At 43.7% G+C, this 22,886-nt stretch overlaps 1 protein-coding gene across 1 annotated transcript; it reads right to left on the bottom strand.

Annotated features, from left to right (window-relative positions):
- Positions 1 to 530: 530 nt before the first annotated feature.
- On the bottom strand, positions 531 to 22,699 carry sart3 (spliceosome associated factor 3, U4/U6 recycling protein). The gene is made up of 19 exons (XM_072664365.1): positions 22,475 to 22,699; positions 18,754 to 18,880; positions 16,210 to 16,317; positions 15,091 to 15,275; positions 14,667 to 14,772; positions 12,736 to 12,860; positions 11,986 to 12,141; positions 9,129 to 9,267; positions 8,236 to 8,343; positions 7,988 to 8,065; positions 7,810 to 7,868; positions 7,362 to 7,471; positions 7,044 to 7,156; positions 6,877 to 6,953; positions 5,902 to 6,070; positions 5,168 to 5,637; positions 4,819 to 4,971; positions 4,279 to 4,466; positions 531 to 3,202 (listed from the first exon to the last, which is right to left on the bottom strand). The coding sequence occupies exons 1-19, from the start codon at positions 22,670 to 22,672 to the stop codon at positions 3,025 to 3,027; spliced, it is 2,847 nt and encodes a 948-aa protein (XP_072520466.1). The 5' UTR covers positions 22,673 to 22,699; the 3' UTR covers positions 531 to 3,024.
- Positions 22,700 to 22,886: the final 187 nt, after the last annotated feature.

Genomic DNA, 22,886 nt, shown 5'->3' with positions numbered 1-22,886 from the left:
CCACTACATTAAGCATCATATGTCACATATCTAAACATGTCTGATGCTTTTTGGAAAACAAGTCCTATAGACTGATGACGTAAAGTAGAGAATATTTAAAAAAAAGGTATGACTGAAGAAAAGGAATAACAAAAGGGTTGGGAATTTCATGAAAGAAACACCGCAAACCGTTCTGGAAGCAAACATCACATCATCTGTAAATACATTAAAACGAAAAGGAAAAACATCTGATAATGAAGAGGATTACTTTCATAGCAGAATAAACCTCAACATCTCAAAATTCACACTGAAGGTTTTGTCAAGGCATCACAAGACAGCCCATTCTCAAGATTCTCACAAACCGTGCACAGCAGTGACAAAATCACTTGGATGCGAGGGCTTGGACGATCAAGATGGCTCTCTGGACAGAAACGGACTACTGATTGAGGGCCAATAGAAACTTTGCATCAACAGATGGGTTACAGGTCTCTAGCCAGCAAGGCGAATAGTACACATGGGGGGGGGGTGTACATGGGACACAAAACCCAGCATTGTGTTGAACAACCACATATTTTAATTGTTTAATTAAAACAATGTAGGCCTTAAACAATGGAGGGAAGAATAGGGGGGGGGGGGGGGGGGGGAGATATACAATGATACAATTTCAGTGACAAAACATACCTGGAACCTGGGGGGGGGGGTATTAAAAAAAACAAAAAAACAACAACAATACCTTCCAAAAAAAAGTCAGGAGACCGACACGTTTGGTAACTAAAATCAAAACACCACACTCCTATTACGGGGAGGGGAAAGACCAAGGAACTAATCTTAAAACATCATCTACACAGATTAATAACACTGCTTTTTTCCCCTCTTTTAAAGATATCGAAACAAGACGTCGCAACAGCACATTTTCTTTTCTCATTACTATTTCAGGCCACTGTGGTGATCATAAGCAAATACATAGCTACTATTCCTCCAGATCAAAATATACAAACGCTTTACAAAACTATGGCAGACCACTGAGGGAGGTGAACAACACAAACGCACTCCGATTGGTGAAGGAAACTCACAAACAATGGTTACGAGTACAGTATATGAGCACTAGACCTCCTTCTGAAAACCCACCTTCCTACAGGAATGACCTCCAACCCAAATCTATCTGTGATTGGTGAACACTGGTGTGGGACAGTGGCAAGCCAGTCCTCAGGGACCTCCAGACAGCAAACATCAGATTAGGGCAGGTCACCAAGGTTGGAGAACCACCAACCCCTGGCTCTCAAACCAGTCCTAAAGCTGGTCGACATTTGTGCACGAACAGGTTGGGCTGAGCCAAAATCTGGACCATCCAGGCGTTTGTGGTGACTAGTCTGAGAACAACTGCTGTAGAGCAGCGTTTCTCTCCCTGGTCCTCAGAGACATCTAGACCAGTGGTGGGCACCTGTAAAACTAGAAGGCCGGATTCCTGCACAGTTCTTGCCTTTCCTGTTTAAACTCCCCCGTTTAGTTGGTCTAGGCAGCAGAGGTCACAATCTTATCCACAAAAGGACTGACTGGTGTGGCTGCAGGTTTTGACCACAATTAGAGCAGAACATCTCGTAACATCTCATAAGAAGACTAAGATGATTGAAAAAGCAGCCACACCGGCCCTTTGCAGATAGGTCTAGGGTGTCCCTAAGGAACGGTTTAGGAATCATCGGTGTAGGCAATGGGTTCATTCAGGTTAACTAAATGTGGAAGGTTCTAGCAATAAACAGCTGCATAGATTTTCAGAAACGCAATGGTCAGCTCCATGGAGGAAAAAGGGAAACTGTCCAAGGCAATGTCACAGCCATACCAGACCAGACCTAGCTCAATCACAGCCACGAGAACTCTCTCCGTTCTAGGCAGAATTCTCAACAGAGCTTTAGGTTGAGCTCTAGAACTTCTAGATTTGTGCAGTCTGGCGACGGACCAGAAGCTCCAGCCTCCTTTACGCGGCAGCCGCCATCGTCCTCCGGCCACAGCGTGGCCAATACTGAGCAAAGGGGGTAAGGCAGGTTTGCAAGCAACGCGTCAGCTGTTAGGGAATGCGCCCTCAAACGCCGGGCCAGCGGTCAAGCCTTAAATGAGATTCATGACTAAACTCAAAAAGAGGTTTTGTGCACAACTAAAGTGTTTTCTGTCTCGTAAACGAAAGAACTGGGATCTCAACCAAACGCAAAACTGGTGAAGAACAGTGGAGAAAGCCAACGATGGGGTATTAGTGGTTACATACTCTCAACTTCAACAGCTGACAAGACCCTTCAAACTACGTTTGTTTTTTTTTGTTTGTTTTTTTCCCCCCCTATAATGAAGTTATCCAATAACATGTTTATTACCGAAGTTCTGAAGTTAGCATGGAATCTAGAACAAGTACGACAGAATGAGCATCCCAGTTTTCTAGCACTGCAAATAAATTATTTTTACAGATGCAGTTCGGTTCAAATTTTTGCTTTTTTTTTTTGGTGTGTTTTTCTTTTCTTGCCTCGACCAAAAGGCAAAAACGGTGTGCACTGGCTGACCAAAGCAGTCTATAGAGAAAATAACTAGTAAACACATGAAGGAAAACAAAACAAAAACAAACGCAAAAAAAAAACAACTGTTCTCATTTAGAATACATTATGCTTTCAATGTAAATATCAAGTTCTTGCATATACCTTATTTAAACGATTCATAGTTGTTCTGACATCTCGTTAAAAAAATACTCACTTTGTAGTCTTCACTCTGCCCAACTTCACTCCCCCCACCCCATCAAATAACCAGGGAAAACGGAAAAAAAACTAACAAAAAAAATAAACACACAAACTACCCACTCGTTTTTCTTGACACCGTGTTAAAATCCCCTGCCCCACCCACCCATCCACCCCTTTTTAATATAATTCCAGAGGAGTTTCGCATATTTACAGGAAAAAGAAATTAAAACCCAGCTCGTTTCTTCCTCCCGATCGTAATAAGGACACAGAATGGCTTCCGACACAAGGCAGGTTAATTTTTGTTGTGTTCAGGTGCTGCGGACAAGCAGCGTCACTTTTTCAGGAGCATCCTCGCAAAGTCCTCGTTGGACAAGGATTTAGTTCCCTTGCCATCGGTAATGCCATCCTGCTGCTTGGCCGCTGTGCCATTCTCAGTCTTGGCCTCTGCGACGCTCTGCCGGTGCAGGGAGCGAGGCAACAAGGAGACCTGCGTCCGTCCTTTGCCTCGGCTGAAATCAGAGCATAGAAACAGTGTTAATAAAGTTGTGTATTGAATTATTTAATACATACATTACATTCCAATATACACTTACAGAGCAGCGTATTCTATGATCTGCAGGCACATATCTATTACTGCAGTCCATAGAGTGTACTCCCAATGATGTGATGAAGAAATGACAAACAGTAAGTGGTCATTCTGCAGACGGAAACGCCTAGTTCATTAGAGAGGTCAACAGAGAATGGCTCAGACTGGTTGGAGCTGACAATAGAAAGGCTACAGCAACACAGTTAACCACACTGTACAATGGTGGTGAGCAGAAAAGCCAGAGTCTCAGAATCCACAACACATCCAAAAACTCAAGGCGAATGGGCTACAAAAGCAGAAGACCAAGTCGAAGCAGAAAGCTGAGGCTGCGGTGGCCACAGGCTCACCAGAGCCTGACAGCTGGAAACTGGAAAAGCAAAGTCTGGTCTGATAAATCTCGATTTCGGCCGAGGCTCACAGACGGTAGGGTTAAACTGGGTTGACAAAAGTGACAAGGAGACTACAGTAGTTTTCCCAGTAACAGGATCTGAATCCAATAGAACACCTTTGGGACGAGGTAGAAAGGGAGAGCAGCAGCGTGAAAAATATGGAGGAATTGTATGCCGTAGCCGTGTCAACATGGAGCAGGATCTCAAGTGAATGTTTCTGAACTAAAGAACTGAGGCTTGTTTGACCTGCACCAGCATAGCACAGAGAGGAGAGAACACTACTAGACTTTACTACATTTAGATTAACCTTTCCTTTTTGCTTAAGTATAGACAAGTGTGTAAATTACATTTTAACATGTCAAACTTACATCAGTAGACTCAAGGGAGCGCAATCGGTAGTGGTAATTTGCACTCTGTGGGCTGATAACATTAAGCTTTTGTTGTAGCATTATGAAGAAGGCAATAGCCCCTAAAGGTTTCCACCCCCCCCCATGTACATGCAAGTCCTGCAATCAAAAAGGTACTGTAGGTTTGTTGGCATCTTTGATCCCACAAGCCATGTGTAAGCACCGACAAAGCCATAGCGGTCAGTGATGGGGGTTAGACTCACGCTCCCTGCAGCTGTCGCGGCATCATGGATCCAAGCACATGGCCGGCCCCCAGGCTGATTTCAGTCTTTCTTGCTGGCGGGTTGCTAATGGCGACTGAGAGAGTATAATTCTCTATCTTTGTCCTATCCATCTTCAGTACGGCCTGGGATGCCTGTGCCTCGTTCTCGAACTCCACGTATGCCAACCCCTGCAAAACACAAAGACAACATGCTTGTTCACAAAGCCTTAAGTTCTGTATTCTACAAACCAACATTCAGATATTATATATATATATATATATATATATATATATATATATATATATATATATATATATATATATATATATATATATATATATATATATATATATATATATATAAAAACCACAGCTAGAGTAGCTACGAAATGGGAGGAATACTTGAGCTCTCAGATAATTACTGTTCTGCAGCTACATCAACACAAATACAAGCCTTATGGAAGAGCTGGGCCGTCTCCTGCTTGCTGACTAAGAAAGTTGGGAGTACATTTAGCTTTAACTTTTACAGAGTGTCAACGACCTTGGATTTGCCAGCGCGATTGGTGACCAAGCGGACAGCTTTGATCGTGCCATGCTCCTTGCACAGCTGCTCCAGCTCCTCCTTAGTGTAGGTAAAGGGCAGTCCCGTGATGAAGATTTTATGCTTCTCCATTGACGTGTTGTACTTGAAGACCTGTCAGAAACGGGTAAGAAAATTTCATTTTTGTAGTAAATAAATTTACAGTTTCAGATACATGAGAACATGGAACGTAAACTATTATTCGTTTTAAATGTTTCCAGCACCCTCATTAAATTCTTGGTTGTAAAGAACTCTTTGCTGTCAGTTATCCCCCCTCACGAACAAAACTACCCAGAATTTTAGGACACACCTTTGAATCAGGATTTTTGCTTTTATCCACACAGGGAGAAACGAACATCGGCCGTCCATCCACTTCCTCTCTGTCCAGCTTTAGCGCTTCCTGGGCAGCCAGCTCATCCTCAAACTGCACGTAGCAGTAGCCTCTAAACGCACCCTTGGGGGTGAACACGGGCCGCACCGCCACGACAGTCCCACAGGCAGCAAACACGGCCTTCATTTTGCCCTCAGGGTCCTCCAGATTGAAGGCTAAATTACTAACGAACACACTGTTGGAGTCTTTGCGCTGGTCCGGTGGAATGTCTGCTATTTTGTGGACTGTGGTTTCTGGCAAGGTCTGCTGGTTCTTCCGGGTGGCTGGAGGCTCTGCTTTGCGTGGTGGAGCAGCGCGGCGTCCAAACAGTCCGCTTTCAGTCTCCATCTGCTCCTCTGTGGCTGCCGGGCTGAAATTCCCCTCACCTCGATGTCTTTTATGAGCCATTTCTAGAAACACAATATAAAAATTCTTCAGTTCACAACTTTTGTCCAAGTCAACTAAGGTTAGAATAGCTAGACTAACACTGCCAACAGCTGGTTACCACAGCTGGTAAAATGGCCCTTACTAAACTGAGGTCTATCAGGCGTTTCTGGGCGTGTATTTACAGAGATGAGATTGGTGACAGTGTCTGTTTGCAACGTTAGCCTCGCATCTCCTGAGGCACACATCAGATACTAAAACCTGTCTTTGGGCGATGGAGTGAATCTTACCCGTCTCTTCTCCCCACTCATCTTCGCCGTCATCCTCCGCCTTCCTCTTGTCTCCAGTCCGGTTCGTTTTCTGGCTCTTTTTCTGGGCTTTCTTTTCAGCCTTGGCTTTCCGCCGCTGCTCGGCTCTGTCCTCCTCGTGACGTGCAAATAGGGCCTCCTTTTCCGCTGCCTGTACGCAGGCAAACACGGCTTTGGATCAGATATGAAAACTACACATGTATGATACCAACACAGCCGACAGCCATAGCAAAAAAAAAAAAAAAGCCCTGAAAAGATATATAATAATAAAAATATATAATATATTTTATATGAAAAAAAAGCATCAGTTATATGGCCAGGCAGGTCCACATTAGACCCGTATTTATACCTGACATGTGCTTCTTTAGATTATTGTGGGAGATGCTATGCTAATGATGCTTTCTAACACAACTCTATTAAAACTCAGCAACATTTTCCTAGCATATTATGCTGTAATCTAAATAAGCAAACGTTAGATCCCAAACAGGTTTTGGCTGATGGGCTGCATCTCAGGTCAACTTATCATTTTACAGTATATCCGATCGTAAGCCAAACTACTCCTGTAAGAGGTCCAGATAAGCAAAAGACGATGAGGATTCATCTCCTCAAGACGAGAAACGTCTCAGATAACACGGCAGCACATTGTTATCACTAACTTTTCACTGAAAGATCATCCTCAGTGCCTCGCACGCTCGTTCTTTCTCTTAATTATGTACAACAGATCAGTAACATGGATGTAGCTACGCACCTGCTACACTTACACAGTAGATGGAGAAGGATCTGGCTTCATCTGCACTCAGGGCAAAAGACGGCTCATGTAGTCCTGCCCCGGTCAACTCCTCTTATTTCAATTAGCTTAATACGTTCTGAGTACGCACAAGGTTTGGACTGGAGTTCAAATTTGGCTCTAAAAATTGGCAGTGGCTGAAGGGGTGCAGTAATAATAGAATATCTTGCCTTTACTCTTTGCTCGTTCACTCGATTCAGTCTGGACTCAGTCTTCTGCACAGCAGCATCCCAGTCCTCCAGAGAGCCTGTTTGGGGAGGGGGGTGTTAATCCAACTCTGAGCTCTGGAAAAGCTCTGGAAAAGTGGTCTGTGGGGTTCGGCGGAAGCAGCACTTACCCTCCACCCTCTCGAAGGTTAGAAGAACTTCGCACACATGCTCTGGGTAATCAGTGGTACACTGAACAGCTCTGTGAAGAGCTTTTCTACAGTGAGCAGCATCTCCGTACGACCTGAGTAAACAGAAGAGTTTACATTCCCCGATCAATTCAGAGCCTAGCTGCAGTACTTCATAGAGCATTTCTACTACTTCAACTTTGTACCTGATCAAATGTGAAACTGGGCTGAAATGCTACATTTTCCAAGATGCAATTCTTCAGTCACAATTCTCTTTAGCTGATCACACAATTGTTTTTTACCACAAGCAGTTCAACTGACCTCTCCAGGTTGTAGTACTCCAACCACATGTTGGCATATTTGGCGTTCCCCTTTGTCATGATGCTGTCCCACAACTCTCGTGCCTTCTGCATATTCTTACAGTGCAATGCCTGATGAAGGAGGTGGGACAGAAACATAGAGCAGGGGTTAAGAGCGGTCCCACAGCTAAAATGAAAATTATGATTGGATCAGCTGCTGAGTTTGACCAGGTCCCAGCTGAACTGGAGATTCTGATTGGTTCTACTGCCGAATCTGACTGGCACCTAGCTGAAATGGAGGCTTTTATTTGGTTCAGCCAATAAGTTGACTAATGGCTTATTAGTAATTACCTTTCATTGTAAACGATATTAGCAGTCCTAGTCAAACTATGTCTTAAACCTGTGATCTGCAAGCTGGCTGTTGAAGAAGCAGAAGAGACTTTTTAAAGCGTGGTTTACATCATGCTTACCTCTACTCTGGCCCAGATCTGCATTATTGTACAGGACAAGTCACCAGTCTCGCTAAACCCTGTAACAATGCAATATGATGAACAAGAAAAGTCAGATGACTAATATTCAGATCATTCATTAGTGATGACTTCTAGTGTGTGCATCATTCGTAGACTAACAGCAAACGGTATTACTCACTTTCTTCCACGTCCTGTTTTAGGTAGTCGAGACAGCGTGTGAAAGCTGCCCGCAGCTCCTCCAGCTCTCTGCTTCCCTCTGCAGTCCAACGTAAAAATGAATCAACAATCAAGCGATGAATAGTCAATACGAATCAGTTATTTATGCATTAAACAATGCAGAAAAGCTTCTGAAGCATATGTGTATAAAGAGTACAAGTTATTAACGCCCATGTGTGTTAAATACTAAACAGCACTGCAAATTCTCACCTTTGCTAAAATCGACACGCCTCCGTAGGTAGTCCAGGTATGACTGCCAGATCTCCACATAATCCATGGCCTGTATAAAGCCAGCATTCAGGGCCTTCTCAAACACATCTGAGGAAAAAAGACATTATTTATACAATGAGAAAGCAGCAAAACATGGAAACTAGTTGAGAATTTAGTTCAACAAACTAAAGCAATTCTAAAACTTTTCAGAGTTAAGGCATTTCTTGACAGGCCAAGAGACATTTTGGTCAATTTCCTGTTACTGTGAATAGTGAGGTAAGTACTTAACACCCACTTTGGCAAGTATCACATCTTGCATCTCGTGAGGTAGTCCAAAGAGGATTTTGAGGTGTGTTTAGGAACATTATCCTGCTGTAGAAGTCATCCTATTCCCATGTACAGGTGTCACTGCACAGTAAAGAAGTGCACTACCACTCCAGCACTTGCTAGATTTTTTTTGGAAGGTCTTTCACGGTCAACCATGGGGGCTGATTAGCCTTTCTAGCAACCCAACAAGCAGTTCCAATGTCTTCTCCTCCTTTGTGAGTATAAATTACTACATCTTCAGGTTGCTGGCTGCTGTTTGTGGAGACAAAGTTTGAGGGGGTCACAGTATTTATAAAGCTTTGAAATTTGCATTACTTGGCCTTTCTGAACAGTGACTGAGAACAAGCCATATCCCCAAACTAATAGGCAAACGTTTTTTTTACATATTTATATATTTTTTTATTGTATAAAAGACTTGCTTGTTGAAATGTTTAGAAATTGAAAGAATGTTTATTGACTTCATGCCTTTTGGAGTTTAAGTTCTCACTTCTCACTTTCGATTCACAGTAACAGAAACTTTAACTTTGCAGGTCACCACACTTTCCCCATTTCTTTTCAGCCTGTACCTGAGACTATATGATGCTCTGCTCCATGTCTCTCCAGAGCCAATAGGTAGCTTTTCCACAAGCCCATGGTCCAGGGGCAGTTTCGGACCGCCCGCTCATGACAGGACAACACTAGGTCTTTGATCTTCAACTGACGATCCTGGAAAAAGGGGTATTGGAGAAAGTGATCAGGGCAGGTACCTCAGTACGTTTAGGGGCGGCACAACTGTGTCTATTTTCCAAGAAATAGTTAGAATCTGAACCACAATTTAGCCAATAAGTCATGAATCAGGCAATGTGACCAACATGCTCTGTACGCATGTGTGACTCAAAGAGGAGCGTTGCCCCAACCGCAAGACGGGTTTGTATCCAGTAGAGGAACAGCCTGACCCTGGATTTTGATTAGGTAGATATTAGGGTTCATCTTGACTTCAAGACACTGTATTAGTGTTTAATAGAGGTTGTGCAACTTAGCAATGAGAGTCAGACTGAGCGAGACTTTGAAACTTCTAGAAAGTAGAATCTAGTGTCTTCAATAAAACCAATTTGGTTTCAATTTTTTTTTTTTTTTTTTTAATAAAAAAAAAAAGAAAGAAAGAAAAATGTAATACAATGTAAATATTCAGCCAGACAGTGACAGACCTAATTTAATAGTGGTGCAGGCAGCTGGTGCTAGTAGTCTCACAATTAGGGAAACGAATGAGTGCAATTAATGTGCCTCCGGTGATTGTAGTATAAAAGACCAGTATAACATCAGTATTCCTGGCTATAAAAACACACCATGAAAACAAAAGGATATATATATATATATATATATATATATATATATATATATATATATATATATATATATATATATATTCACATTCCCTAAAGTTTGGTTAAAAATGACGTGTAAATCTGCCTAGAGAAGGCCGTCCCGTCATAAAAAGGAGACGAGGAGTGAGGGGGGCCGCATAGACACCCATGACTACTCTAAAGGAGTCGCATCACACTTCCTGCAGCGCTCTGAAACTACGACGCCAAGTGTCGGATTGAGAATTGTAAAGCACCACTAGACTCTGGAGCAGTGGAAAGCGATAAATCAGCAACAAATGGACGCCCACGGTTGCCACCTGCAGTGTAACCTGAAGACAGATGCTCAGCCCTCAGAGCAAGTAGTACCCAAGTAGTAGTTGGTGGTCTTGGCTTGTAAGCCCACATTTCATTTGTATGTATGGACCACTGCTGCTCATTTCCTCAAGCCATTCTATTCGTAACTCTAGAATGTGTGTGGAAGATCAGGCTGATCAACACTTTCACATTTTCGTCCCGTCTGCTCATCATCGCTGAGGCATTCAGTAATTCCGGAGGGTGCTGTAGCGCTACGCGGCAGAGCAGTGCCGGCCTCTTCGTGTAGGCGTTCGTCATCTGACACACTACGCTTCATTAAAAAGCAAGCAAGCAGCGGCTCAGACCATTACGCAAAAGCAATAATGCGATTAAAAGGTAAAAAGAGCGGATAATTCGGTTAAGCGGAACTGCCATCAATTTAATCACCTTACAGAGAACAAGCAGGAAACACTGGATTTAATGACCTCCCATTTGCTCTTAATGCTCTGCATGAAGGGAGGGAAGGGATCTAAATAAAGCTGAAAGCCAGAATGAGTCGCATCTCTCAGGTTTAGCATATTCAACCCAAATAAAAAAAGTGAAGGATCTGCCCGATGTTGTAGCCACTTCCAGTCTTTATCTTTCTCCCTTTTCTTCATTCTTCTACTCCACCATCGCCCTCACTTCTCTTCTTGTTCTTTGTTGTTCCTCTCTGTACTCCCTCCCTCCCTATTCTCTCTCCTCCCACTCTCTCCTGTACTCTGTTCAGTCTCTTTATTCTGTATTCCTTCTTCCGCTCTACCATTCCCCTTTCACTCATCATTCTCTCCCCGTTCAATGCCCATTTTTCCTCTGGTGCCTCTTTTTCTCCATTTCATCCTCTTTTCTATTCGCTCTTTCCTCCATTACTCGAGTCTCTCTCCCCATCCCCTCCTTTTCTCTACTCTTCCGCTGTGTGGTTGTGGCACTCAGGAGGCAGGAGTAATGCTGAAAGCCCATAAAAAGAAGAGACTGAAATTTTGAATTTGCCTTTTAAAAAAGAATGAGGATGACTTGCTACTCCTCTTTGAGGGTAATGCTTTAACTGAGTGTTGTGTAGGTTCTTAAATGGATAATACTACTCTACTATCTTTTTCTCTACATTCTCTATATATTTCTTCTCTCGCCCCCCTCTCTCTCCCTCTTCCATTTAGTCTCTCCATCCTCTCTACATCTGTGATAAAGCCCCTGAAGGGCTTGCAAATATATTGAAGCAGTTGTGCCGTGCTGCCTGCGCATCTCATTACAGAGTCATTAAAATTCACATGAACATAATTAAGTGAGCTGCAGCAGGCATGCAGAACATTAACAGAGTAGAGGGTAGCACTGCTGCCAACGACCACTGTTACAAACAACCGCCGTGCCCCGAACGATGCATGAAATCTGAACACATGAAGTCCAATCCAACAGCTCAAACAGAGTCATGTGGCCGCAAATCCCAAATGAACACGCATACAAAAGTAGCTGGAATCCCAAAGTGCAGAAAATGCCAGATTTGCCAAAAAGTCAGCTTTGAGCTGCCTGTCTGAACAAAGCAATTACTTCCAGTCCTTACTTAACTACAACTACAATGTACCGGCTGTGCGACTGCACTGGAGGAGAGTTGTGTAGATTTGAATTCTTGCTGTACTATTCCTGTCTCACACGTGTAGACCAGAAAGACCACAATGTCTAGGAGAGTCTGAGTGATTCAGTGATGGACCTCTCTGTACATGTTTGTGTGAACACTACAGATCCTGGAACTCACCAGGTAGGTTGTGTACTTGGCCCAGAGGTCTGGCACCAGGCAGTTTTCTGCCAGCGCTCTCTCAAATATGATCTGGACTCGGGCCGGGTCCCCTTCCTTCATCTCATAGTCAATATAGCCCTGATACTCGGCCAGCTTCGGCGGTTCAGACACCAACTGCAACACAGAGAAGGCACTTGCATAAAACAAATGACCGACACACATAAAAAAACACACATCTATATTTTTATAGACTAGGACTTGTTAGAACCAACTTAAGGTTTGTTAGGGTAAGTATCTACCAGCGTTGCTCTCTGTTTGAGACAGATTTCCATCCATTTCTTCCTGCAGATCTGCTACAGGTTGCTCAGGTTGGTTGGATGCTTGTGGGATGCAGTTTTCAAATTGACTGGACTAGGAGTTGGATTTTTGCCCGTTTGGCCATCACTAAGGAAAAGCAGCAGTTCCACAAACGAATGCTGCTCTTTAGGGAGGTGTTTTGTGTTTTGAGTGGTAGCTTAGTAGTTCAGGAGATTCAACACCCAGGCCAACTAAGCTGCCACTGTTTGCTCCAAGGTGCTGCAGCATGGCTGACTCTGCACTGTCTGAGAGACTATCACAGTGCTGTAACCCAACAAGTAGCTTTTAGGGGTTAAGTACAGTTAGGTCACGGTCACATTTTCTACATGGTTTAGGATGGTGCTTCGGGTGTTAGAGCAAGGGTCTTCCTCTTGCCAGCATGTGGTATGATATAATGTAGTGCATCATTACCAAAGCCTCCTCGTACGACCTGCTCTTCTCCAGCTGCTGAACAGCTCGCTTGTAGTGCTGTGTGACCACCTCCGACACACCCTCGTCCGCCCAATCAGAGTATTCCGCGTAGGTGCCTTCCATGTCTACACAAATACACACTCTTTAGTTCACTTACGAATTAACATCTTTTCAAGTTCAAGCAAAATGGTTTAAGTGGTTTGCTGGACCGCCATTGGCTGCATAGATATTGTCAATGGCTTTTTAACAATTGGAGCTTGGGAACACAATAGCGATGCTACTGCCGCAACGATGCTATCACTACAGACTTTGACACAGACATTAATGGCACAGTATGTCTTCGCACCACTTTCATTTAGAATAATATTTCAAGCAAGGAGACCCAACCTCAGCTTACAGCTACTCTCAGCAGCACAGATGTGTGTTAGCTTTGTGGCAAAATGGGCAATTAAGTCAGTTGCTGAGCCATTATTAACGTTAAACTTCACAGTTGTCAAAGACGTGAAATTGTGTTTCCTCAATAATGAAATCTCACAAAATGTTTACCATAGTAATGTTTCAGCACTGAGAAATCAGGGAAACTGGCTACAGGAAATTGACATGACCAACACAAGGACTGCAATTTCATGGATTTAAGGCTTATTAAAGTCAAGGTCATTCAGAATTCAAAAGTGCCCCCCATCCTGATTGCTATGGAAGTGTAGAGAGACGCTTTTGTCTAACAAAAATGGAAGGGGAAAATAATATAAAAAAAGAAAAGGGAAAAAATTTGAAAGAAATTAAGGGGAAACACGAGCCAAGCTGCTCCCGGAGCCTAATCTGTGCTTTGGCTCGCTCTGGTAGAGGAGGGGGAGAGCTTTCCAGTGCCTTCTCATCTACACAGAGAGAGAGAGAAAGAGAGGCATCACAGACTCAGCCAGACCATCTGGTTGTGCGCAGGTGGAGCGGGTGGCTCTTGGCTCAGGCTCAGTGATGTCTGTGAACACCTGATAGCGCACTGCTGGACGCAGCTCAGTGCAAGACGTGACAGAGTGAGCCAAACAATTTTACAATGCTGCTCTTTACCCGGCTTCTTCGAACACGGACAATACAACACAAAGGAAAACCACCATTTAGTTTTTTTGTTTCCCTCCTCACAGCCTGTTTCGGTGACCTCACTAGTTTATGTGGACCTCAATATTTCATTAAGGATTTCCAGCACACTGGCACTGGAATAACACACTTCAAATAGTGCTGCATACAGACAGAGAGAGAATATGCAGGGGAAAAAAAGGGAGGACATGCTTGCGTTAGAGGATAAAACAAGAGGAAAAAAAAGATGATGAAAGAGAGAGAGGAACGGGGGGGGATGAGAGAAAGACAAGGAGCAAATGGAATAGGAAACAGAGAAAGACAAAAAGAAGAGAAAGAGACAAACCTATAATAAATAAACAAAAATAGAGAGAAGGAAAGACAGGACAAAAAGGGGAGAGAGGAGTGGAAGAGCGAGAAAACACAAGAGGGAACAAGACAAAAGAGAGGGAGAGAAAAGAGAGGAGATAGATGCAAAGTAGGAACGTTAGAGACAACATAAGAAAAAGAGGAAAGACAGACAGAGCGCAAGAGAGAGAGACGGGCAAAAGCAGAGCGAGAAAGTGCGAGCGTAGAAGGAGAGAGAGAAAGGGAGAACATGAAAGAAGAGAAAGGCAGAGAGAGAGAGGAAAATGAGAGAGAGACATTGTGGAGACAAGATCAATTGTCATTAGTGCCTGTGGTCCTCTCCAGTGTCGCTGAAGAGCATCAGCTGATTCCAGATCAGCATGTGTACTATAAGGAGTCTGATGAACATGAACCAATGAGAGAGCGCGAGAGAGAAAGAGAGAGCGCACAATGTATGAATAATCCTCATTATGAGTGAGGAACAGAACGGGAGAGTACAAGCGATTCCTCACCCAGCAGAGGAATGGCCAGCTGGCGTCGGAAGAGTGTGTGGATTCTCTCGAGCTGCGTGCTCAGCTGCTCCTGCTGCTCCGCACTTGACACACTGCCAGGAGGAGGCTGCAACAAAACACAGCACACACACACACACACACACACACACACACACACACACACACACACACACACACACACACACACACACACCTTATTACATTCTCTACAGCTCACATGTTAAACACAGACAGTACTACCTTACTCACAGACTGGCGATCCTACATTTTACCCAAGCTTAACAGCAGCTGGAACTGCAAAAAGCATCCAGCGAGCCATTCTAGTCTAATCCCTCCATAACAGAGGTCACAGCTGATAACATGGCTGAATCAGACCACCAGGTGCTTCTCCTTTGGAGAAACCCTCCTGCCCCTTGGCTAATACCTGTAGAGTTGAGAGGATGGCGATCTCAAACTCCCTGTAGGCCTCCCACAGGGCGGCTCCTTTGGTCATGTGCAAACCCACCGCCGTCAGAGCCCTCTCGAAGATGGAGCGCACCCGGTCGATGCCCCCCTCAGCCCCCATGCCGCCTATAGAGTACTGCGCAAACTCCAACCAGATATCAGGACCTGTTCAAGAGGGAGAGGAAACGGGGAAATGAGCGCGACTAAAACATGAGTCGATTTCCAAAAGGCATAAAGTTAAATGACAAAAGACCTGGTAAACATTACCCAAGAAAAATAGTCAATTATATTATAACCACCCTTGGCATCGGACGCCGTGGCATAGACTGCATTAGGTGACAGAAGGTGTTCACTATTGGTGATTCCTCTGTACCACTCTGAGCCAGAGCAGTTGTCCTCTGGCACCAATGGCCTGTCGGGCACTGTGGTTATGCCGTTGGGAAGCACCCTGGTGACTATGGCGGCTCTAGAACATCCCACGAAGTTAGCAGATTTCAAGATCCTCTACCCTCCTTCACCCACGTCAGTCTAATGAGTGTATTAGGAGATCACAAATGCCTTGTGACTGGGTTTGCTGCATGTATGAATAAGCAAGCACAATGCAAAACGATGGTCACACCTAATGCTTCCCGACAGCATAACAGTGGTGCCTCAGGAGCCATTGATGCCAGAAGTGGTACAGAGCAACCGGTGCGCCACTGCGAAGCTGTGACCTTAATCGTCACCTAATACAGTCCATGCCACAACGTCTCGCTAGGGTCATCCGAGGCAAGGGTGGTTGGGTAGGTGTTCAGGGTGGTTGGGTAGCTGCAGACTTCTTTTTAAACAATTAGCACTTTTCTACCAGGTTCGAAATATAAAAAGCAAAGCACTGTGCTACATAATTATCCCGCCACGTTAAACTTAAGGTTAATCATTACGGACTCGATGGCACAGCATCACTGCCAAATGAGATTTAAAAACAGCCTCATTTAAAAGACAAAAAACTGAACAGCAGTTTGCAAGCAGCTACCAGGAGTCACAGGCACAGTCCGACCACACTCGATCCGGGTGAACAATTACTCATTCAGATGCTTTGTGAAAACGGGGCCGCACTTACAGATGTAGTCCTTTACAGCTTTCTCAAACAGCTCGTAGATCTTCTCCCGTTCCGCGTCTTCGCCCTCGGTCAGGCCGATCTCATCCTTCAGCCAGTCCAGCCAGATCTCTGTGCAGCCAATGGGAGTACAGCGTTAGGCCAAACAAAATGTGCTATAGCAAGGAAATTCCAAAAGCTGGGCGATATGGCAATATTTTATCATATTGTGACATGCTTTTCTAAGCACATTAAGGATATTGTTAGTGCTTAAGACTGATTAAACGGATGTTTCACTGCAAATTACTATCCAGAAAAATATTATAGTAGTATAGTATTATCTTATTATGCACCCCTAGCCAGAATTACTCAGGTCGGGTCACAGGCGTATTTGAGCTCACTGCAATTGGTTTACCATCACGCATCCTTCATAAACGGCACAACTTACCTTCTAACTTCGTGCTATAGCAGCACAGGACAATGTGTGCTATCCGCTAGCTAGATGGCTAACTCTGTTGCTAGCTTCAAAAACAGCCTCAATAATGAATATGAAAAATGCTATTCTTTAGCTAGACCACTAACCTCTGAACTCTGTTTTTAGCATCTATGCTAACAAAAAAAGGTTATTTTTACACTCAATAGAACAATTGTGTAAACTTTCACTTTACAGTACACATGACGCCATGTAACCAGGGTTGGAGGTATGGCAAAGTAGATCACAGAGATAATTGCCCATGATGTACATCCAAATATTCTGTTTTCTGAGGTAAAACACATTCCCAGTAGAACCAGATAACAAAATACCACAGCTACAGTAATTTATACTCAATATTTTACACAATTCTCTGCTCTAAATCCAGCTTATATTTAATTATGCTCTGTCATCAAGATTTCTTAATGTCAGTACGACCTAGCATTAGCACCAGCTCCAAATGTGTCTGGAAACTTTAGACTTTAGACACAAAATAAACAAAAAAAGAAATTGTGTGTCACTTGTTTTTTGACAGTTATTTGTCAAACATGCCTAAATGAGGCTAATGAAGCTCACAAACTATGAGAGCTAGTTAGGTAGACATCTAATTTGGGCCAAGTCAATTATTAGATATATTAGCCTTATATCTCCAGCGCAAACTCAAGCAGCTACTTTAATTTTGGGTTATTTTGTGTTCTCTATGGCTGGGGCTCACTTCTAGGTTAGTGCTTCTTTATCTCTGGTCTTAAGACACATTTGAGGCATGGTTACGATGGTCAGCTGGTGAGATGAATCATCGGTATGAGTAACTCTGGGACTGAGAGTTTAGACGGGATCAAGACAGGAAAACGCAAGCACACTGCACAGTACAACAAGTACAGAGCATTCACCGTTTTTAAGCATTCTGTCCTTTCGCTTCCAAAATAGCCCCCTTACATAACTGCAGCCTTCTACTCTCTACAACAAATGAAATAATAAAAGCAAACCCCTGCTTCCTAACTGCACACTTTGTACTGAAGCCACAGCCAGAGATTTCAGGACAATAAAGCCGCAGTCACGACACTGGGGTTGCTGGAACGCTGAGGGAAGGTGACAGAGGCATGTTCACCTCAGAATAAGGCCAGCCTCGGTGTGAACAGCCAATTACCCATGAACTTTACAATGATCACTTTCACATAAGCTCCTGTTCGGCGGCGGTATAAAAATAATGAGTCGCACCGGTTCTCTTCAGCGACCACTAGGCCTGGAATCAAATCATTTAGAAGAAAATTGTCTATACCCAAAAAATATATATATCATTTCTGCTGGTTTAAAGGAATAGTTTGGTGGAAAATCAAATGAACACAATTCATCACATGATCTAGACGCAGTCAATTGGTCAAGACAGTTTTGGTATCTGATTTCTTATTTAGTTTATAACTGGATATACTAGGATAACATCGCTAACAAACACTGGACTAAGGCTGTCACCAATCTAATCTCTGCAAATACACAACCGAAAACATGTCTCAGCCCCCATCAAAATGCACCAGATCTTCATTGAAGTGGTTTAAAACACTTAAGGACTTACTTTAGTCTATTAAAACAAAACTAAACTAAACATCCCTGCAAAGCTGAACGGTGGGGCAGACCTTTAGCACCATGACGTTCTACCATCCACATCATCCCACGATGTTTTTCACCCAGCCACTCGAGTCAAGAGAGCAAAAAGATTGCTAATAATTTCCTAACACTTCAGGAACATGATGGAGGCACGAAAAATTTAACAATTCATCTCAAACAACAAAGTACAGCAATCTTGAATCTGCGAAATGCTTGAGTTTCACGCATCGCACTTTAAGTGTCTAATGTTCACGGCTGGTTTCAGTTCATTTGCGCCATCACCACCACTGTCAGTACAACTCTGTCGCCTACTGGATATCATCTGAACTCCAGTGACAAATAAATGATGAATAATTATGGCATATTATGAAATATTTTATGGGCGATTTTTTTAAATACCTCAGAGCCTGAGCCTGTAAAATGCTTCCCGGGCCAGCTCTTGCAAACCTCTTAACCTTTTTGTGCAAGAGAAATCCACCAATTTCTGTACCCACCTTCTGTAAGAGGGAAGAGCTCGCTCATCTTCTGCCTGGCCTTGCGCAGTCTGTGCAGTTTCCCCTCCTGCCTCAGCAGCTTGATCAGGTCAACGTGGCAGTTGTAATCAAATGCATTGATCGATAGCTGCAAAGCAATGGGAAAAAAGTTTCACACATTTTGTAACACAAAGACAAAGATGTGATCAACCACATGGATCACCAGCTGCAAACTGACAGTCGGAGGAGCCTGTGAAAGCTGAGTAACTCTGCAGCTGTTAATCAGTGTAATTAGAACGATGTAGATTTGTTATAAAACACTCAACAGCAGCAAACAAGGTCAATCACCTAGATCCACAGCAGCCAAAAAAAGACAATTGTGATCAAGATCAGCATCTGATAGATGCAAAGTAGTAAAAAGGTTAAGTGTTAATGCAATAAACATTCTTAAATATATGAACATACAATGTGACCGAAGGCTGCAAGGCCGATTATTGTCAACGACCCAGCTCCTTGTACAGCATCACATCTAAAACGGGAACAATTATCGAAGTTTTGTTCTTTGGTGACCCCGATTAGGTGCACAAACAGGTGTAATGCAGAATGTAGCAACAGAAATGCAATATGGACAAATCTTGCACACCATAGAAAAATACCCAAATACTGCTATAATCTCCCTCAACAAAACATTGCATAATACTGCCTCTTTTAATAAAACCCTCTCAATTTCATATTTACATGCTTCACTTCATTCAGAGCAAAAACAATTCAAACTCCAAAGACTACGCACCATTAGAACACAGAGATAAAATGGCAGAATTAAATAAAAAGTAGAGATTCTAAGCTTTAATATGGTACCTATGGCGGACAGATATACGGACAGATATTCGGTGTGATTTGGAGCCCATCTGTGGGCTATGGCATTTTAACAGGTTAATGCGCTTGTTTATTAAATAAACCCAAACAACGAGGTTTCGGATCTTCGCTACCAATTCGTGTCAAATATCCAGAGACCAAAAAATGGTATTCAGGCCAGCCCTAACAGCAATACTCCTTAATTACCACTACAGATTTACAGATTTCCAGGGTCAGTTTCTGGGAGGGACACATTTCAAAAATGTACTCCAATAGTGTCATACACTACACTGGCCATAATGACCAAAAGAATGTTTAATGGTGCAGAACAGCTATCCAACTGTCAAGCACTGGGGTAGATCGGTCAAACTTTGGCCTTGAGTGACAGCCAGTGGCAGATAAAGGAAGAATTAAATTAAGTACCAGCAAATTCTAAAAACAAACCTCACATCTGTAAGAAAGCCAACAATGGAGTGGATGGCTTCTACAACATGACACAATGCTCCTAAACACACATCAAACTCCACCTGGAATACCTTAGCAGGTGCGCGTGAGGTTCTGCCTTGGCTCTTACTGCCACAGACCTACACATCATCTGAAATCTGTGGACAGACCTCAAAATAGCAGTGCAGCAAGATGGCCCAGAAGTCAGTCCCACAGCCTTGAATATGGAATCATATCATAAATATTGCAAATGATTACACCTGTAGTGATAACTGAACATTTGGGAACGATCCATATGATATATATTTGACATTTGGTCAAATAATCAATAAATGTATGGTTTTCACAAAAACCTAGAAGACTGCAGTATGACTTCCTCCCATCAACGTTCAACCTTGAATTCTGCCTCTGACTGCGGGGATTAGGAGACCTCTTCACCGTGTTCTCCCGCTTTTCCCAGTCAACAGTCATGACATCATGGAGAGGCACAGATGTTCCAGTTGTACCAAAGCACCAGCAGCTCACTCTCACAAACCACTCTGACAACCATAAAACCTAGACAGATGACTTCCGCCTCATAGATGCCCCACTATTCTATGCAAATTACAAATTACCATCCTGCAGCTGTTCGCAACGACGCGACTAGCTTAACGCATCTGAACTGGATCTGACTCTCTGCAAAGCAACAAGAGGACGATGAGAGGCTAGTCTGTCATTTCATCACCCCACCCCTCCCCCCCACCATTTTACTGCCCCAGTAATGATCGGCTTGAGTTAGGGAGCATTAATGTGTCTGTGTGCTGAAAGCAAAAGGAGGCTGGGAGCACACTGCTGACAGCCAGTCTGGTAGAGCTGAAAGTAGGGATGACCAATCTGAAAATTTGGAGAAAAAAAAAACTTGCAAATTTTGTTAATCAAAAATGAACCAATTAACTGCAATATCAAATAACTATGTAGTGACAGTTTGCTGTGACATAAACTACGACTAACCTAACTAACTAAGCCATGGCCGACAGCTGCTATCTGACAGAGAGCTCCATCAGTCTTGGTGCCCTGTCGACACAGCTGTTTCCCCGCCTCATTCAGCCAACTAAGAACCAGCACTGACCAGGCTGTGGAACATGTGGATTAACTGCAGATCGGGGGTCCATGATCCACAGAACATTTTCCAGCCAACAAACCCGGCTGGTGTTCTGCAGAGTTGTGCTACCACGGTGTGTATCCATAGGCACAGCTGCCTAAATGTAGGTAGGCAGTAGGATCTTCTGATGGACTAACAGCAGCACTGGAGCATAGGCAGCAAGCAAATTATAACTGTAAGCTAAAAGTGTGCAATGCAGCCAAAGAAAAGACTTGAAGAAATGTGGGTTCTGCGCATGCGCTAAACCGCTAAGCAGCACATAGCGATGGGTAGCACAACCGGACAGAACACCGGTAAAGAGTCAGAGCACGAATCTGAGGCTCGAGCTCCACAACAAAAACAACAACATTGCGCAATGGAGAGAACAGCTGGCTTTATGCCTCGCTTTGTTTAGCTAACACTACATTTAAAAGCGGATGTCGTAAATATGCCATTAATCTGCTGTTCTCTGGCAGTTTTCACCACTTTGGCTGAGCTTTTAACCCAAGATATATCTGTTTACTGACGCCTACAATAATGGCGCGCAGTTTAACCAGATGTGAAGCGTTCGCGCAACCCCACAGCGCACAAGAGCCAAAACCTGGCAACCACCCGGATAACTAACACAGCCACCCATTAATAAACACAGCCAGCTGAGTTAACATCTACAGACTTAAGCAGATTTTGAGAAAACCTTGCCCGAATGGGAAAAGGCAGGACCTATATGATAACGTTCCTTGGCGCTAGCCATTCCAGCATGATGCTAGCTAGCTATATGGGCTACCCATCATTAGCTGGGTTCCGTTCTCGCCAAAACTGATGAATGCGCGGTTCAGTAAAGACCGGGAAGGGTCTGGTGGCTAGAAATAAACGGAGTTGTTTAATTGTCTAAAGTGTGTATGAACAAGTGTGACACTTTCCATCATTTTGGACAACTGCGCACCCCTCAGAGCTAAGCTAGCTAGCATTTGCTGGTGAAGTTTGAATCAGTTTATGGAACCGAATCTTTTTCCAGCGGCTCATTTAAATGAATCGAACGTTAAACAAACTTTCACGTAGCGTTTTGTTTTTTTGTTTTTTTTTTTACAGCGCGTGTAATTGTGCATTTAATATTTAAATATTAAGCCCATAACTCAGGCATAAACGTTATTCAGATAATACGAAAAGAAAGTTTCAATTGCTGAATCAGTAAATCAGTTGTAACTTTCAGAAAGTGATCCTGTTCAAAGGAACCGATTCGCCCAGGAGGCATACGTCGTTAGCCTTAGCTTAGCTGCTTGTCTTCCCTCCATTCATTCTCGGTTATGAGGAGGTAAAGCCCACCTGCTCCTCCAAGCGCTGGATCTCTGCTTCGTTTTCTCGCTCGTCCTCGGACGTGTCGCCCTCGTCGTCGTCGTCGGAATTTTCCACACCCATCCCCTCCTCGTCCTCAGACTCCATTTCCCTCTCCATCTCCTCGGCCTCCTCCTCTTCCTCGATATCTGGCAATAACGTCTCCCCTTCGTTCCCAGTTGCCGCCATGTTGCGAGTGATCTGCCTGGTAACAGAACTATGTGTGTTTTGTTTCCCCGCCTGTATTTCGTACAAGTCCCGCCCTCTGCGCACTAGGATTGGCTCGTGAGTCGCGATCATGCGCCAGGATTGGCTAATATTTCACACTCATACGTACTCCTGAGAGTATGAACTGTCAGCCAATCATAGCGCAAGGGGCGTGGTTCTGATAACCAATGGAAGC

This window comes from Salminus brasiliensis, chromosome 20, assembly GCF_030463535.1.
Source record: "Salminus brasiliensis chromosome 20, fSalBra1.hap2, whole genome shotgun sequence".
NCBI lineage: Eukaryota > Metazoa > Chordata > Actinopteri > Characiformes > Bryconidae > Salminus > Salminus brasiliensis.
The sequence above is the reverse complement of the archived record's forward strand: the minus strand, read 5'-3'. Positions and strand labels throughout refer to the sequence as shown.

Coding starts and splice junctions, on each gene's coding strand:
- sart3 (XM_072664365.1), bottom strand. CDS start 22,672: ATGGCGGCAACTGGGAACGAAGGGGAGACGTTATTGCCAGATATCGAG. Junction 7,869..7,987: donor AAAACAGGACGTGGAAGAAA/GTGAGTAATACC, acceptor GCATTGTTACAG/GGTTTAGCGAGACTGGTGAC. Junction 3,203..4,278: donor CCGCGACAGCTGCAGGGAGC/GTGAGTCTAACC, acceptor CTCTGATTTCAG/CCGAGGCAAAGGACGGACGC.